General features: G+C 50.3%; 1 protein-coding gene across 3 annotated transcripts; it reads right to left on the bottom strand.

The window, feature by feature from the left end:
* Positions 1 to 9,012: 9,012 nt before the first annotated feature.
* On the bottom strand, positions 9,013 to 12,453 carry FAM241B (family with sequence similarity 241 member B). 3 transcript variants are annotated; one of them, XM_034930707.3, is made up of 5 exons: positions 12,307 to 12,390; positions 11,345 to 11,444; positions 11,073 to 11,140; positions 10,781 to 10,911; positions 9,013 to 9,823 (listed from the first exon to the last, which is right to left on the bottom strand). In XM_034930707.3, the coding sequence occupies exons 4-5, from the start codon at positions 10,874 to 10,876 to the stop codon at positions 9,554 to 9,556; spliced, it is 366 nt and encodes a 121-aa protein (XP_034786598.1). In that variant the 5' UTR covers positions 10,877 to 10,911; positions 11,073 to 11,140; positions 11,345 to 11,444; positions 12,307 to 12,390; the 3' UTR covers positions 9,013 to 9,553. The 3 variants fall into 3 exon arrangements, with proteins under 3 accessions (XP_034786598.1, XP_003815977.1, XP_008967168.1); XM_003815929.5 differs by lacking the exon at positions 11,345 to 11,444 and having other exon boundaries at positions 12,307 to 12,453; XM_008968920.5 differs by lacking the exons at positions 11,345 to 11,444; positions 12,307 to 12,390 and adding an exon at positions 11,961 to 12,258.
* Between the last annotated feature and the right edge of the window lie 5,468 nt (positions 12,454 to 17,921).

Below are 17,921 nucleotides of genomic sequence, written 5' to 3'. Positions count from 1 at the left end.
CCTCTCTGAGTCTTAGTTTATCAATACAACAACTTAAATAGATGGGATAATATGTGTGAAATCCTCTACACCCTGCCTGGTACATGGTAGGCACCCAATCAATTGTAATCGTGGCCATCAAGTTATCAGGTGCTATGGTGGATGGACTTAAGGTGACCCCATGATCCCAGCCCCCTGGTGTTCATGCGTTTCTGTGATCCCCTCCCCTGGTCAGTGGGACCTGTGACTGGCTTCCAATCAACAGAACACGGCAAAGGGGAGGGGATGTCTAGAGCTAGCTTTGGAGTCTCTCTCCATTGCTGGCTGTGAAGAAACAAGTTGCAGTGAGTCCTATACCTGCAAGAAAACGCAGCTTATTCTTTCTAGGGAGCTTGGAAGTGGACCCTTCCCAGTCGAGCCTCCAGATGAGAATCCAGCTCTGACTGGCACTGTTGGCAGCTCTGCAGAGGACTTGCTAAACCATGCCCAGGAACTGTGAGATACTAAATGTGTGTTGTTTTAAGCTGCTAAATTTTTGGTGACTTGTGACATGGCATAAGAAACAAATAGAGGTGCTATATCAAGAATATGTTATGGAATACATAAGGAATATAAAACTTCCCTTTTTCCTGCACGTCAACCCCAAGAGGGGGCATTATTTCCCCCATTTATAGAGAAAACTGAGGCTTAGTGGAGTGGCTAAATTCCCTGAGGCCACGCAGCTCCTGGGGGAGAAGGAGCCAGAACACAGACCCCAGGGCCTGCTCTGAGCCAGGAGGAGCACCAGTATCCCTGCTGCAGTGGCGGCAGCCTTACCCCGCAAGGTGCTGTGCAGCGCGATGAAGCCTTTAGGAGGGTCTGCCCCGCCCAGTCCTCCACAGACCGCACCCCTCCCTGGTGCCTGGGACCCAGCTGCTTCACACGGTTCTCTGGCACCTATCTGGTCCCTGAGGGCATTTCAGTTTCTAACTCCTGCATAACTAGGGCACTGGTAGTTAGATCCCAAGTAGATCCAGCCCTGGTTTCTCAAGGGCTTGGGAGCAAAAGGCAAGAGTCTAACTCCCCTGGAATAAGGCAGAGGCAAGGAGACAGCACATGCACCCCCTTCCTGAGCTGTGAGGCCACAATGAGTCACTCCCACGACATCCGTGTGTCCCAGGGTCACTGCACCCTCTGCACCCTGGGCTGGGCCTGACCTGTCACTTGACTCCAAGGAAAAGCAAGTGCAGCAGAGGAGGGAGAGAGAAGCGCGACTGCCACAGTCTTGAGAGAAGCCCTCCCCAGGCTTCCGGAGTGGGCAGCAATTCCCACCTGGTGGGTCTTCAAGGAAGGCTGCTGCTTCATTTAAAGAGATGCTGGGATACAGGCAGATGTCACGGGGAGCCTTGGGACCCCCGGCTCAGGGTTACATTTATACTATTGACCTAGGTTCTTTCATTCCTCCCTCCCTCCCTGCCTCCCTCCTTTCTTTCTTCCTTCCTTCTTCATCCCACACGTGCTGCGGGGTAGAGCTGCCTGCACTTACAACTTGAGAATAATGTCCCTGAGTACACAGGTGACAGAGAAGTCACCAGGATCCAACCCAGTCAAGGCAGGAAGAATGGGCTCTGTTTTTGGGGTCCCCTCCTCCCTTTAGTTGGGCTAGTGCCTCATGCCTTCTCATGCAGTTTGCAGAGCAGTCCCCAAGTTTTGACAAAGGGCCAGGGCCTCTGTCTGGGACTGGGAATACAAAAAAGAGCTGAGCATGATCCCTGCCCTCAGAAACTCAGTCTGGCATGTGAGAGGGAAGGAACCACAAACCCTGCTCCCCGGGGACAGGGCAGCTCCCACCTGGAGGAAGGCTGGCTCATGGCTCTGGAACTGGAACCCAGGCTGCATGTTTTAAAGCTGCCCAGATGAACTGGTGGTGTTGCTAGGTTGAGAACAACTATCACAGGAAAAGGAACACGCTGTTGGAGGCACTTGTGGTTGGCTTGTATGTTCCCTTGCTGACAGTGTCCAGATTTTAGCCACTTCATCAGAAGAAAGTGATTTCTCAGGATTAGCTGAGCTCAAAGCTGCAAAAAAGAAAAAACAAACACACCCCCTCATAGACTGACGAGCGTGCTCACACAGGCCCATGCCTCAGAGGCAGATGTCTTCACTGCATGATACTGGTAAGCAGACATATTGGGAAATTTTTCTATTTTTTTTCCTCCCAGAATTTCGAAAGCAAATTGCATTTTACATTTTCTTGACTGAGGGCAGACAATTTTCATTAATGGGCCCTGTAGGAGGTGATCTGATACAAACCCTCATCCATGGCACACCGCTACACCCCAGGCACTGCATACATGTCTTCCAATTGCAGCTCAACACCGCCCTAGATGACACGTCATCCCCATTTCACAGATGAGGCAGAGTAAGGAACTTGCCCAAAGCTACCAAATGGGGAGCCTGTCTGACTCGCCTGCTTCTTGCCTCCAGTGAAAAAGACAAGAGCTAGGCAATGGGCCCCATGTCACAAATATCACGTTCATTGAGGGGAACCACCTGGCGCCAGGCTCTGAGTAAGGACAGGCAAGTGTGAGGCGTTGGTGGGCGCTGCACTGGGTAAGGCTGGGCTAGACATAGCCACCCCCACCTAGAGAGAGTGCAGCCTTAAACAGTAAGCAAGCCCCTTCCACTAACATGATCACAGCAACCCTGGGCCACCAAGTCTAAAACTTCTCACTCTGTCTCCTAGGCTGAAAACTCAAATACTGGAAGGTCTGGTTCAAGACTAGACCCCGGCGACAAACCCTCTCCCTGGGGGTTCCACAGCCACCTTCCACCCTCCCTAGGGCTCCCAGATTCAGTTTGCTGGAGGCTGGCGAGGCAGGCTCCAGATCTGCTGCCTGCCAACTGTGTGGCCACATATAAATTCCTTTACTCTGGGAAAAAGGAAGGACATATATTTTTCTTTGCTTGGGAGAGGATGAAATGAAACAAAACTTATGAATGTTCCTGGCACTAGGCTCAACCCAGGACGAAACCACAGTGAATGAGAAATTATAATGGAATTGTGCATGCTCTCCACCAGAAACCTTTCCAAAATACAAGGTAATACCAAGCCTGGGCTGGCTGAGGTGAGCACTAACCGGGAGCAGGAGAGCAGATGAATCCATTTGTAGTATATTTGCAGGAGGGAGTTCCTGCTCCTGTCCGAAAATTCCACCAGGTGGCGCCATGAGACAACTTTCACAACCTTTCCGGTCTGCACACCAAGGTGGTGGGGGTCCCTCAGGTCCCTGCAAAAGGGCATTGAGAGTTCATTACCCAGTTCAGAGCTAAAGAAAGCTGGGGTCTTGGTCTCTCCTCAAGGCTTTTCTTAACTTCCTTAATCCAGATGTTCATGAAAATGGGGCGTTACTGGACACATAAAAGGGAACAACACACATTGGGGCCTTTCAGAGGGTGGAGTATGAGAGGAGGGAGAGGATCAGGAAAAATAATGAGTGGGTACTAGGCTGAATACCCGGGTGATGAAATAATCTGTACAACAAACCCCTATGACACAAGTTTACCTATACAATAAACCTGCACATGTACCCCTGAACTGAAAAGTTAAATTTTTTTTAAAAAGAAAGAAAATGGGGTGTTAGAGGAAGTGGGGACAGCAACGTGTTGGACAGCGACGTTGGCAATGCCAGGCAAGGCAGCAGCAAAGTCCATCAAGCGTCTACTAAGGGCAAGGCCCTCTGTGGTATGTTGGTCTCAGAGCTGAAAGGGGCCTTCGTGAAAGTCTAGCCCAGCCTGTTTGTTTTTCCAGAATGAAGGAGGCCAGGTGGGGGTCACTCCCTGCCTGTCGGAGGTTGTGGGGAGTCCCTCTCAGCTCGTCTCAGGGTGCAGTGTGACCCAGGAGGCAGTGTTCAGGTGAGGCCACTGCGCCTTTTCAAGGAGCCAGATGAGGGCAGAAATTGCACCCTATCCAACTGCAAAGGAGACTGAGAAACCCTATAAGGTTGTGATATCTCCCCTCGGGCCCTGGAGAAAGGGAGACAGTTCTGTCAAGATCCCCACATTTCAGAGAAAAACCCCATGGGTTGGTTCAGGGTCAGAGCTGCAAGGCCCTGAGGGTCAACTGAGTCAATCCCCCATGGTACAGGTGAGCCCAAGACAGGGTCGACAACTCAAACACCAAAATACTGCAGGATGAAAATGCTCTTCATGTACTCATATAAAATGTGCCAAGATATACTGCTAAGTGAAAAATGCAAAAGGCAGAGAAAAACGTGTCAAATTTTTTCTATTATTTGTATAAAAAAAGAAAAAATAGTATATTCATGTTTGCTCATATTTGCATAACTAAATTCTGGAAGTATTTAGAAGACACTAAGAACAGTAGTTATAGTGGAGTGGAGGAGGGATGGATGGATGGGGACAGAGGAGGGAGAAAGGCTTTTCTCTATATACATTTGTACATTATATCATCTTTGAACCACATGAATGCATTACTTTACAAAGAGTAAGACTTTTAAAATAGCTTGCTCAAGATCATACCATGTTTCCCGCAGTTGTGGGGTACTCTTACCTGCCAGGGAGTGAAATGATTTGGGGTGGTGCACAAGATGATTATAAGCAATTTACAAACACAGCACCGAATCGGATGGTGAGGAAGTCATTCCTCTTTGTTTCTCTTCAGTCCTCTGAATCCATCGAGGAGAATGTCTCAGTGAGGGGCCAGTGAGGCTTCTGCACCACTCCCAATCTTCATAAACTGACTTTTTTAACAAAGAAAGCAGGCATCAGGCTAAGGGCTTGGACAATGGCAGTGACTAGCTAAAATGGAATATCATTCGTTTTGTCCTGGATTCATTTGTACGAATACCTACTGTGAATGGCAAGTAGTATTGGCTTTCCATTTACAATAGTAATATGAAGCTTCCTTTTAAAAAATTAATTTAAGTAAGATGTGAGCTGCTGTTAAAAAAAAAAATGTTAAGTGAGTCCTAATACCATTTCTCTGTGAATACAGTAACATTGAGCACTAACTTGTGCCAGAAACAGCTAAGTGCTTCCCATGAATTAATGTACTTGATCCTCTCACTGTGGGAGGTGCAGATGAGGACACGGAGGTTTAGGGAGATGCTGGGTTGTGCCAAGGCCTCTGGTTAACAGAGCTGAAGCCGGGAATGAGAAGCAGGCATTCAGCCCACAGCAGGGCCCCTACCCACCAGAGGGACTGGAGCTGGCCGCTGGGCCAATGCAGACCAGCCCTGGCTCCCAGCCCTGTGCCCCACCTGCCTGGGCACTTGGGGCAGTGGCCCTCCGGCTTCATCTCAAGTAGCTCCAACCTTCTCCTTCCAAACTCTGAGTCCCTAAAGCCATTTGGTTTCAGCCCTGCCCCCAGCCTCAAACCAGAGGCTCAGAGGCACACGCACACACCCCTCCATACACACCCCCTTTGTAATTCTTTGAAGCTCTCACTCTACCTGCTTCTTGAACTTTCTCTTGCTGCTCTTTTGGGCACTGGGTGGCAGCACCAGGCGGGGTAGGCTTGCTTGTCCTACTGGCTGGGCAGGCTGCAGGTTCTCTATCTAGTTTTGGCAGCAGAGCTCTGCTGCCTCCCTCCCCTGCCCCCACTTAACCCTTTGAGAGATCACTGGATTTGTCACTTTGCAATGAAAATATGCATTCGGGAATGCAGGGAAGAGAGCTAAATCTCCATGACTGTGACCCAGGACTGGGAAGCCACTGAGGCCACCCAGCTGGGCAGCTGCAGCCAGCACCCTTGCACCAACTTCTGTGCCCTCTGCCCCCACACAGCTGATCCCATGGGGCTGCAGGCGGGTCTTAGCAGGTAGTACAGCTGGGCATCTCTATCTGCAGGTTTCTAGGCGATGCTGATGCAGGTACGGCCAGAGGTAAAAGAGAGGAGTGGTCAAGAGCAAGGGCTGTAGGTCTCTGAATCCTAGCTCCACCCAGCTCGCTCTGGGTCCTACAGCAAGTTATAAACCCTCTGCCATGTCCTCTGCCGTGAAATAAAGATGACAGTGACAATATTTATGTCATAAGGTGCTAGTGACAATTAAATGACATAACGTGCTTAGCACAGGGCCAGGCACTCCATACACTCTCAACAAACATCATCCAGTCCTGACATTCAACACCAGCAACAAGCCCCTCAGCTTTCAGGAGCACAGCGAAGTGGCTGTGTTTCTTCTCTAACAGCTGCAGGAGGGGCAACTCTGCTCTTAAAAGCCCAGCACCGCCCCAGCCAGGGATCCCAGGTGCCTTGGACAAGGCAGCCACTCTGGAGCCAAAGCTGCCAGTACAGAAGCTGTGGGCCATGGTGCAGCACCTGCAGAGGCAGCTCAGGGGCAGGCGCAGTCCCCCTCTCCATGGCCCTCTGCCCACCTCCTACCCACCATGCTTTCAGTGATCCCCTGAAAGGCTCTGAGAGGCGGGCAGGTCCCAGATCATCATCCCTTCACAGGGATGAGGAAACCAAGGCTCAAGAGGCTGAGTGAACTGTCCACAAAGAGCAGAGCCAGGCCTGCAAACAGGCCTCCTGTGCCACCCGGTGAGCCAGAGCGCAGGGGCGGCTTTCCTCCCCTGTCCTCAGGTTCAGGCATCCAAGTGGACAGACGCCTTGACCACTGCCTCAGGGCTTCCCCCTCAGACCCATAGAGCTAGAAAGGCCCCAGAGAGGGAGCCCAACATCCCCGGCCCTCACCTATGCTAAAAGGCCCCGTCACAGGGAGGCAGGAGCTGAGAGACGGCTGCTCGGGGGAACTGGCAAAACCAGAGTCACTGTTTCACCTGATCTCAGGCTTGGTGTCTCCTTCAGGGAGATGATGGTTTAGTCCCCACTTCCAGGACTAGCTGGAGGGTGGAGAGGGAGGGGCTTAGGGAGCCAAGGGCTTGGAATTTGTGGAGGGCACCAGGAGGGCAGCTGGTCCCCAGAGATTGAGCAGAACAGACAAGTCAGACCCCAGCAGTTCTACTCACCGGGTGGCCCCGCAGAGGCAGTGGAGGCCTAGTGGGATCTGAGCTGGTGGCTCACGTGGGTGGGAGTAGGAGCAGCTCTCCCCAGGCAGCCAGGCTGGAAATCCAGCCTGCCACGGAGACACAGGGCTTTGAGGATCAGCAGAAACCTCCCTGGAAATCTGCCCTCTTGGGCAGGATTGGAACGAGTCAGGCAGCTCAGTCTGGGGGTCCTGTCACATAGCAGGCAGAGTTGGTGGTGGGCAGAGAAGGAAGATCCCACCCCCTCAGTGAGCTTCTGATTAGGATGCTGAGTAGACCGAGGCAGAGGCTCACTCAGGCCCCTCAGCTCTGATCTGGCCTCCCAGAGGACCTAGACTCTGCCTGTGCAGGGTGCAGCCGCCCCGTGAGGCCTGGGTCAGTCGGTGCAGGTGAGAGACCTGCTGGGGGCATTCAGGCAGGCTGGAAGCACATGGCCCCAGGCCACTCCCAGCTGCAGGCTGCACGACCCCAGGGGGGTCTCCCCACACTAAGCTGCCTCTGTCTGCATACAGGCTGTCCCAGCACTTTTCAGACACTGGGCTTAGGAAGTGAGGCAGAGAAGACAGGTAGCTCAGAAAAAGGCCAAGAGTCCAATCCAACCACAGCAGCTCTATGGGGCCTGGAGCTCAGTCAACAAACAGGGCAAGACTTCACCTCCTCTTGGTCCCCACCAACTGACTTCCAGCCCCCAGCCCTGCCTCTTAGGCCGGCTAAGCACCAAGCAAGCCTCAGGAAAAGCCATCTCTGCCCACTGTGGCCCCTGCCCACTTTCGCCATCCTGCCTAAAGCCAGCAGGCCTCCTCCTCCCGCTCTTTCTAGTCAGGTGCAGAGGGAAGCCCTGCTCACCCCTGCCTTCTCTAACGGACCCTAATTCTCAAAGGGCTTGGACGTTGGGAATGGAAACTGAGTTCTAGAAAAAGGTATTGTTCTCAGCCCTGAATTTGAGGACTCAGATTCATATCCCCTCAAGGTATTTTATATATTGGGGTTTTCCACTCATAATTTATTTTTTCAGAGTTCTGCAGCTTTGCAAGGGGAAAATGAAAGGGAAAACCCACCTCTAAGAGAAGCTGAGAGAAAAGAGAGTCAGAAGAGTGGGGTATGGCCAGGAACTTCCCTGCGGCTGGCGGGCTGGAGCTGTAGGGGCTTGGAGCCAGGCAAGTGGGTAGGCCGAAGTGTCAGGACAGAAGGAGATGCCACGGGGGCCAGCTGGGACATCAGCAGGGCTGAGCCCCCCACCTCTCTTTGTCCAGGCCCCAGGTGAGAAGCTCCTGTTCCAGACAGCATGGCAGGCTCTCAGATGGAGGGGTGGCCTCAAGCTCCTTCTCGCGCCCATCCTCCCCGAGACCTAGCAACTCCAAAACATGCCTTCCTCCCTGCAAACAACCAAACCCAGCGGATCCCAAGAAAAGGATGAGAAACCTGGTGCCAGGACAGGCAAGTCCTTGACTCACCCAGCCTCCCTCCAACCCATAAATAACCCTCCTCCCTCTGTGGCCCAGAGCCTCAGCCACCCAGTGCCTCCCCAGGCAGGGCCTCCACGCAGACCCAGGGCTCACATGTCAAAACGCAAGGCCTCCTCTCCAGAGAAGCAGGGCATCCTCATTCTACGTGCACCATTTTCTAAGGAGAATGCACTGCAGCCAGAGGTGACAGAAGCCTCTGGAGGGTGAAAGAGGCTGAGCAGCCTCTGGTCAGGAAGGTCTCCTTAAGCAAGGGAGACCTCGGACCTGCACCCCAGCTCTCTCGACCCTGCAGCCTCACCAGCCATTCTGGCCAGAGGAACCCTCCCCACAAAGCTGACCATCATGCCTGGCATCTCAGAGTGAGGCTGGAAGTTATCCACACATCAGGCAAGGGGTCCAAGCCAGATCTCATCTAGACCTTCTCTCCTAGTTCTGCGATCCTACTGAGAAAATCTTAGAAACCACCCTCTGAGGTCAAATGCTCGCTGCTGCCTGTTCCCCGAACCCAATCCCTCTTTACCATGTTTTCCAGATCTGCATGCAAGTGTACGATTATTCATACATTTCTTTATATGGACTCATTTTTACTTAAATCTATTTATTGAAAAGGTCACAATAAATAGAATGCCACTACCACTTGTCCTAAACAATAAAGTAGCCAATAAAAATATACCATTAAAACAAAAACAGTGCTAAAAAAGTCTGGAATTTTTCCCACCTGCCCTAAGCCCAAGTCCTGCTCCCTAGGCAGAGGAGACGTCGGCATGTCTTCCACAGGCATCGGAACATGTTGGCATCCAGCTGAGATCTTCTCGGCATAAAAGGATTGAGAGAATTGGGAAGGGCATCGCTTTCTTGCTCTGATTTTGTGCCACTTAATGCAGGCCCCATACCACCTAAAAGTATCTTGGGAACCAACGGATCCACCCACACTTTGGAAATGCTGGACTAACGTCTCCCTCTGCCTCATGCTTAACACAAAGGGGAAACACACACCTGTGGTCCCCTCTCTGATCATACCTTCAAGGCACCACCAGATCCCCTCCAAATATGCCTGCTCTCACACCAAGGCCCAGCAAGTCCCTCTCAACAGGCCCACCCCTATCAGCCCTCAGAGGTCACCGCTGACTCAGGTGGGACACCAGGTAGACAAGGCCAACCAGGAGGAGGCCACGAACACCAAGCATCATGAGCAGGAAGAGGAGCAGGATGGAGGTCACCGGCTCCACAGCATGGTTGCCCAGATGCCACTGCGGAAAGCCCATGTTCACCAGCTGCCGGTTGAGGTCATTGAAGGGGGACTGAGCAGCACCCAGCCTGGCACCTGCCTGCTGCTGGTGGGGGCCAGGACCCCCTGGGGGAGCACCATGGCCCCTGTTGAAGAAGCTCTGGAATGTGAAGACAGAGAGAGATGAATGAATCATTGGGTTGAGGCACCAACCAGGAATCAACCTCTCTAGGCTGCATCCTGCCCTTCCTACAGCCACCGAGGGTCACACCCTCCTTTCTCAGCAATCCCCCATGCCACCCATAAGAATCCCAACAACCAAGTCACAAGCTCTCAGAGCACAGAACATGCCAGTCTATATTCCTCACATCAGGCCCAGGACAGAGGAGAGAGGAAGTGGTTGAGGCAGGTTGGACTACAGGGCGTGGCTCTAGGGCCAGCATTTTTAATACTCATCATCACTCCTTTCTTTTTTTTTTTTTTTTTTTGAGACAGAGTCTCGCTCTGTCACCCAGGCTGGAGTGCAATGGCGCGATCTCAGCTCACTGCAACCTCCGCCTCCCGGGTTCAAGCGATTCTCCTGCCTCAGCCTCCTGAGTAGCTGGGATTACAGGCATGTACCACCACATCTGGCTAATTTTGTATTTTTAGTAGAGATGGGGTTTCATCATGTTGGTCAGGCTGGTCTCGAACACCTGGCCTTGTGATCTGCCCACCTCAGCCTCCCAAAGTGCTGGGATTACAGGTGTGAGCCACCGCGCCCAGCCACCCCTTTAAAATAATTATTCTGTGCCCAGGGCTCATCTCCTCCACTTCCTCTCCAGCTTCTGTCATCCAACCCACTCTTAAAAGAAAGACGCTAGCTCCAGTGAGGTTTGCTAACCAAGTTAAAGGAGAGAGAGCTCTTGGCTGTGAAGTCTGGGGAGGCGCCTGGAGAAAGGAGATCTGAGGAGGTAGACAATAAGCCACTGCATCTTCCCCAAGTCTTACCCAGCTCTCTGCAAAAAGGGCTTCAGGCTAGAAAAGGTTAGTGACCAGCAAGAGAGACTTCTGGAAGCTAGGAGTAGCCAGTACACAGGAGGCCATCTGTCCCACTCCACAGGAAATGAGTACCTACCTGTCGAGGAATGCTACCTCTTGGTGGCTGGGTAGTGGTCCTCACTCGGGGGTCGTCATCCTGCACGATTTCCCCATTGGCCAAGATCCGCACCATCCTCCCAGGCGCTGTGGGTCCCTGATGGGCTGCACCTGCATTGTGTGGTCAGGGTGGGCAGGCTAATGGAAGCCAAGTGGCACAGAAGTTCTCCCCACCACAAAACCTTTAGCTGTTAGTGATCTGGGACCAGACTCATGAAGATCTGTGGAGGATTTTCCCCCTGACCTCAAAAAGCTTGAAGGAAAAAATTTACCAGAAATTGAGGGAGGCTTGCAGTCAGTGATGTTCACAGAGGTGACCCACGCTGAGCAGATGCTGTGTCTGATTAACAAAAAGGGGAGAAATAAAGGCAAGTTGTTTGCCAGGCAAAAAGATTTCAGACATTGAGTCCACCAGGAAAACTATCAAAAGGATCCTTGGCAAAGGAAGTTTTACTGCCAATCACTACACTGCCAACAGCACAACTGGGACTAGAGCCCCTGCTGTGGCCCACGCCCCGTGGAAGGCCCATCCTGCAAGGCTCACCTCACTCAAGCCTCACAACACTCCCCCGAGGAGGGTACTAGCGCGGCCATTGCACAGGCGGAGGCACAGGGAGACTTAAGTGGCCTGCCCGGGATCACACCTACGGACAGCAGAGAAGGAACACGAGGCCAGAAGCTCTGGTTCTAGGGCCCTCCCTGGGTACTAAACTGGGAGTCCAGGGCACCAGGATCCCCAGTGGGGTTCCATTTCCCTTCCACTAAAAAATGGGTCGAGTGTGTTGCTCCCCCAGGGAGTCAATGTCACCACCTGGGCCTTCCCCAGGAACACCCAGGGAGATGAGGGTCACTTCGGGGTTACTTTACAACCACTGCCTGGTAGCGGCAGACCACCCTAGCCATCATGCGCCTCGGAAGAGCACAGCTTTGCTGCAGAGGGCACGCCCCTCTCCTGTCCCTCACTTCGCAGGGAACACCAGTCCAACCTTGGCTAACGGGCGCAGGGCCCAGCCTTCCCAAAATATGGGAGGGTGTTGCTGCGGTGGCTCTCGAAAGGCTCCACTCCGCGGACCCCTGGACTGCGGGGCCCCTCCACCCCTCCCCTTGAGTCTGGGTAAAGGCCATTCATTCTCAGGAGATGAGCCTCAGTGTCCACCTACATTCCAGATAGCACTGGTGACAAATATGCCGAAAAAGGTCAGGAGCCCTGTTGTCTTGCCCGTAGCCTGGAACCTGGGACAGGCGCGTCCCCCTCCTGAAGCCCTCTGGCCCTGGCGCAGGCCGAGCGGATGGTGGTCGCGCGCAGTCCCTTTGTGCTTTGTCATCGCGCCCCCGCCCGGTGGGCCACCCGCGCGCCCGGCCCGCGGCGCACCTGACATTCCGGGGCGGTGGCGGGAGGGACGCTGCCCCGGCCGCCAGCCCCAGCCTCTGGAGCCCGACACCGGCTCCAAGTCCCGGCCCGGGCTGCGGCGAGGGATGCGCTCCCTCCCCGGCGCGGCGACTCACCTGCAGGCGCGACTCCGGGCCTCGGCGGCGTCCACTCCCGGCGGCTCCAGGCGGTTTCCTCCCACCTGACCTCACAGGAAGCGCGCGCCTGAGGGGCGCGGCCCAGTGGCGGCGCACATCGCCCTCTGTAGGCCGCCTGAGGAATTGCACCTGCCCGGCCCAGGGTTGGGGGCGGCGCGGGGTGGTGGGGGTCGGGGAGATGGGGCGTGGGAAGGAGTGGGAGGTGGGGATGGAGAGAAAAGAGGATGGGAGGAGAAGACACGTGGAAAAGAAGGAGAAGAAGGAGGAGGGAGAAAAGAAGGAAAAGGAAGCGGAGTCCACGGAGGAAAATCCCAGGGGGTGGGGGCGCCCTGACCTGGGAGGAAGGGCGGGCGCAGGCTCAGATGACCAGTGTTAAGTTTGCTGACCCAGCTCCGTGGATGCCCCTTGAGTAGGACCCAACCCTGCCCTCTAGGAGTTCCAAGTTCAGTGGGGAAGATGAGGCAGGAACGGGGCAGACCCCTCTGTAGGCTTCCAGGAGAAGATGCGTTTGAGCTGGGGCAGGAGGGTAGGTAAGGATAGAGAAGGTCACTCTTGGCAGAAGGAACCACCTGCAGGGAGTGAATGATCCACCTCTGCCTCCTTCCTGATGTTTTAAAATCTACTCCTCCCCCACCACCTTCATAAGCTGCTCCCTGTGGACCTGCTCACCAGTGGGGGAGAATGAGCTGTGCAGTCCCACAGTCTGGGTTCAGGTTCTGGACTCTAGCAAGTTACTTAGCTGCTCAGTGTCACAAAGCAGGTGTAATCATAGCCTTACAGGACCTCTGTGAAGATTAAGTATGATGTCTCTGGCACAGTGGCAGTGTTGATAAACGTTAGCTATGATTATCATTTAATAAATGTTTGTGGGAGTGGCAGATATTTGTTGAGCATTTATTAGAACCCAGATTCTGCTAGCTGCTGGGCAGAAGGAACAAAACTAAGAGAGAGATTTAGACCTGGCCTGGAGGACTCATAGTCGGCCACCATAGTCTGATTATTTGATCATGAAACCTTATCAGCAAAAAATGTTTCACGGGTCGCTCTGGTATCTGTATCTTATTTATATGTTATTATTTTTGTTTGTTTCTAAATTACACATGTGTACTGTGAGAACAGATTGGCATGATGGATAAAAGGTGGCTGCTGGAGCCATCCTGTGTTTGAATGTTGGTGTGACTGCTTTCTGGCACTTTCGTGTCAAGTGCTTGGATGAGAGCCTGGCTGCAGTACATGCTCAAGGGCTGCTGACTGTTAGGATCATTACCTCTTCTACTATCAAGTCGATTGTAAAGCATGCACATTTTAAAAGCATAGGATGTAAAGTAAATATAAACCAAAATCCTAGTGCTTTCTCCCCGCACCCCAATGTGTTCCAGGTATGCCAAGTGCACGCATGAAAGCAGTAATCACAAGGCAGGATGCCCGATTGTCAGAGGTGGCCTGTGATCCCAAATCGCAATGTGCACATTGGAATTACCTGGAATGTTTAGAAACCATCCCAATACCTAGGTTCCACCCCAGAGATCACAATGTCGTTGATCTGGGTTACAATCTGGGCATGGAGACATTTTAAAAACCAGTCTTCTAATGAGCAGCTAGGGCCGAGAAACACTGCCTTCCATGAACAGAACCCCATAAGTAGGTCACGGAACTCAGGAGCCCCAAGAGGGAGGTAACCTCTGTGGGCTGGGAAACCAGGGGATACAGGCAGAAAATCATGGATGTTTTCAGGAAGATTTGAGCTGGTATAACTGCTGCCAAAGAGATACACTCCAGCTGGAGAGAACCGTAAGAGTCGAGAGGAAGAAGCAAGTCCCTACAGAAAAGTCAAGAACAGCTTTGGGGTGGGAAGTGATAGTGCTTGACTGGACTTAGAAATAGCCTAAGGAGGCAACATACCACTTTTGCTATCTCTCCACCTTCTTCAGGTGTCTCTCCTGCTCAAGAACCTGCAATGGTCCCTACTGTCTGCTCCAACAAGCCCCAACTCATTGGCAAGGCTTTGACAACCCTCCAACTCTAGCCCCAGCACACTGTCAGCAACTCCTTCCCTCAGCTCTGCCCACCTGGCCTCTTTGCTTTCCCTGAAGTAGATCACCCAAAGTCCTGCTTTGCTTGGGCCCGAATATCTGCTGGAAGGCCAGCTCCACCCAATCTAAATCCCTTCATCCACAAACGTGATTGTTTCATGTAATAATAATAATAACCCCTATATGTGCAGAGTCCTTACTTCCAAAGTGTTTTCCCAGAGACCACTTCATTCTTTTTTGGATTATGAAATAGAAAGAGTAGGTGTTATTATTCCTCTTTTACCGAGGTGAAATTGAGGCTCAGAGACAAGGTAGATGATGAGCCCAAGGTCAGTGACAGAGCCAGCGTTCAAATGAAGGCAGGTCCCCGGGCTCTGCATTCCAGGCTTTTGCATCCACCAAACAGACTCCCCTGAGTTCATCTCAGCTCTGCAGCCTCTTTACAATTGTGCCCCCACCTTCCCCAGTGCCATCAGCACAAGATTGGGCATTGGGTCATGCCTTAACCCCAACATGTGGTCAATAAAAATGTGCTTTTGGTTTTCTGTTCATAGCAGAGTTCATAATTTTTAAGTCAGGTGTCCTGGCCTCTTCTCTGACTCTGCAGGTGGGAACAACTGTTTCTGCCTCAAAAGAGAATGGCATGATGATAATGGTGATGTCATTTTAAATATATTAATCTATCTATCTCTTTCTCCTGCTATTTCCCCCTATCTCTTTCCCCTACTCTGGCAGACACTATGCCTGTGTTTATTACTCAGAGAATGGTGTGGGAGAAAGGCAGCACTAGCTTGCCAGTGCCCACTGTTGGTGCCTCCTTAGGCCTGTGGCCATGGAAGACAGTATGACAGGGGCCTCTTCAGAGAAAACACTGGGAAAGGAGGAAATGATGGGAGCATAGGTGTTGTGTGCTGGATCTCAAAGGTGGGCATGAGGCTTGGGAAAGGGAATGGCCAGATAGTGAGTATGACAGGTAGGTCCTTATATGGCCTTGTGGAAATCCTTGGGTCCATTGTGTCTGAGGTGTGGTGGAAGGATTCTTGTGCTCCAGCAATGATAAGGGAGTAGTAAGTAGTAGTAGTAGTAGTAGTGGTAGTAGTAGTAGTAGTAGTAGTAGTAGTAGTAGTAGTAGTAGTAGTGGGAAAATTGCTGGACTTGAAAGGGTCAGATAGACAGGTATGAAGGGTGGTTCAGTGATGGCCCTCATCCATGGACAGATGATGGGGGACCAGAGGATTGATGGAGGCCTCAGAAAACACCTTACATAGTCAGAAGACTGGAGTGGCCCCACAATATCTCGGTTATATGTAAGTATGTAAGTCCCCTAAGACATAAACCCACCTAGGTATAATATATTAGCTTGAGTACAGGCTATGCTGCTGGAACAAAAAAAATATACAGTGACTCAATCAAGTAGATGGGCAGCTCTGCTTCACAAGGCCAGCCAAGGACATCCACTCTTCCTAGCTTATTGCTCCCCTACACCCTAGGATGCCACCCTTATTTGTGTCGTCAAAACTGCCTCACCAACTTCTTCGCCATATGCAGCTCATGGAAAGGTGAGACAGAAGAAATGAGGGCTAGTGATTTCTTTTAAAGAAAGTATTATAGGTGTAGCACATATTACTTCCCTCACATTCCATTGTGAAGAACGAGTCACATGGCTACAGGGCAGGCAGTCTGCAGGGTCTGCACTGATATCCCTGTGTCATTCCGGATATTGGTACTTGTGTCTTCTATCTTGTGTCTTTCACTTTTGCTAGAGGTTTGTCAATCTTATTGACTGATCTTTTCAAAGAACCAGTGCTGCTTCACTGATTCTTCTGTTTCTATTTTTCTGTTTTCAATTTCATTGATTTCTGCTCTTATCTTTATTATTTCCTTCCTTCTGTTTGCTTTGGGTTTATTTTGTTCTTCTGTTTCTAAGTTCTTGAGTTGGGAGTTTAGATTATTGATTTGAGATGTTTCAATGTAAACATTTAGTGCTATAAATTTCCCTGTTAGCACTTTTAGCTGTGCCCCACACATTTTGACGTGTATTTTCATTTTCATTTAGTTATATGTATTTTTAAATTTCTTTTGCTACTTCCCCTTTGATCCATGGATTCTGTTAAAGGATCATTTAGTCTACAAGTGTTGGAGATTTCCTGTTATCTTTCCATTATTGATTCTAGTAATTACATTGTGGTCAGAGAACACACTCTGTATGAGTTCAATTCTTTTAAGTTTGTTGAGGTTTGTTCTAGGGCCCAGGATATGGTCTATCTTGATGAATGTTTCATAGAAGGTTGAAAAGAATATCCATTCTGCTGGTTTTGGATGGAATGTTCCATAAATCTTTCTTTTTCTTTACTTTTCTTTTCTTTTTTTTTTTTTTTTTGACAGGTTCTGGCTCTGTCATCAAGGCTGGAGTGCAGTGGCGCAATCACAGCTCTCTGCAGCCTCGACCTCCTGCCTTAGCTTCCCAAGTAGCTGGGACTACAGGTATGTGCCCAGCTAATTTTTAAAAATTTTTATATAGATGGGTTCTTGCTATGTTGCACAGGCTGGTCTTGAACTCCTGGGCTCAAGCAATCCTCTTGCCTCAGCCTCCCAAAGTGCTGGGATCACAAGTGTGAGTTGCCATGCCCAGCCTATGAATCTTGTTTACATGCTGTTGTTTGATGGTGTTGTATATTTTTTATGATTTTCTGACTAATTGTTCTATCAATTGTTGAAAGAGACATATTGATATCTCTAGCAATAATTATACATTTGTCTATTTCTCCTGCCAGTTTTTGCATCACATGTTTTGCAGCTCTGTTGTTTGGTACGTACACATTTAGTTTTGATATGTCTTCTTGGTGGATTGATTGTTTCATCATACATAATGTCTCTTTCCATCTCTGGTCATTTTTCTTGCTCTGAAGTCCTGCTTTTCTTTAATTCATGTTTGCATAATATACCTTTTTCCATCATTTTACTTTCAACTTGCCTAAATTGTTATATTTGAAGAGAATTTCTTATACAGAGAATAGAGGTGGATCATGTTTTTAATCCACTCTGCCAGACTGCCTTTTATTTGGATTATTTAGACCATTACATTTAATGTAATTAGTGACACATTAGGGCTTAAGTTGCCAATTTATTTTTTGTTTCTGTTTGTTCTGTTTGTCGTTTCTCTGTTTTTGTTTTTGTTTTTTTTCATTCCTGTAATCCTGTGGGTTACTTGAACACTTTTTAAAATTCCATTTTGATTTATCGATAGTATTTTATTAGGTATATCTCTTTGTATAGCTTATTTAGTAGTTACTCTGGATATGATATATGTACAACTTATCACAGTCCATTGGGGTCAACATTTTATTCATTTGGGTGAAATGTAAGAACCTGCTTCCCTTTATGTTCCTTTACTCTCCCCGTTATACTGTAATTGACTGAAAGATTCTCTCTACATGTGTTTTGAGCCACATCAGTGTTATAATTTTTGCTTTAACAGACAAATATAATTTATAAAATTCAAAAGTAAAAGGAAAGTTTATTGTACTTCCTTATATTTTTGCTTACCATGTTATTTTTTTC

This window comes from Pan paniscus, chromosome 8 (genome assembly GCF_029289425.2).
Source record: "Pan paniscus chromosome 8, NHGRI_mPanPan1-v2.0_pri, whole genome shotgun sequence".
In the NCBI taxonomy this organism is placed as follows: domain Eukaryota; kingdom Metazoa; phylum Chordata; class Mammalia; order Primates; family Hominidae; genus Pan; species Pan paniscus.
This window is presented reverse-complemented; position numbering and strand designations above follow the sequence as displayed.

What these genes read in the sequence shown, in the direction of transcription:
- FAM241B (XM_003815929.5), bottom strand. Translation starts at nt 10,876, where the DNA reads ATGGTGCGGATCTTGGCCAATGGGGAAATCGTGCAGGATGACGACCCC. An exon ending in GAGGTAGCATTCCTCGACAG is followed by an intron (nt 9,824 to 10,780) that starts GTAGGTACTCAT and finishes TTCACATTCCAG; the next exon opens with AGCTTCTTCAACAGGGGCCA.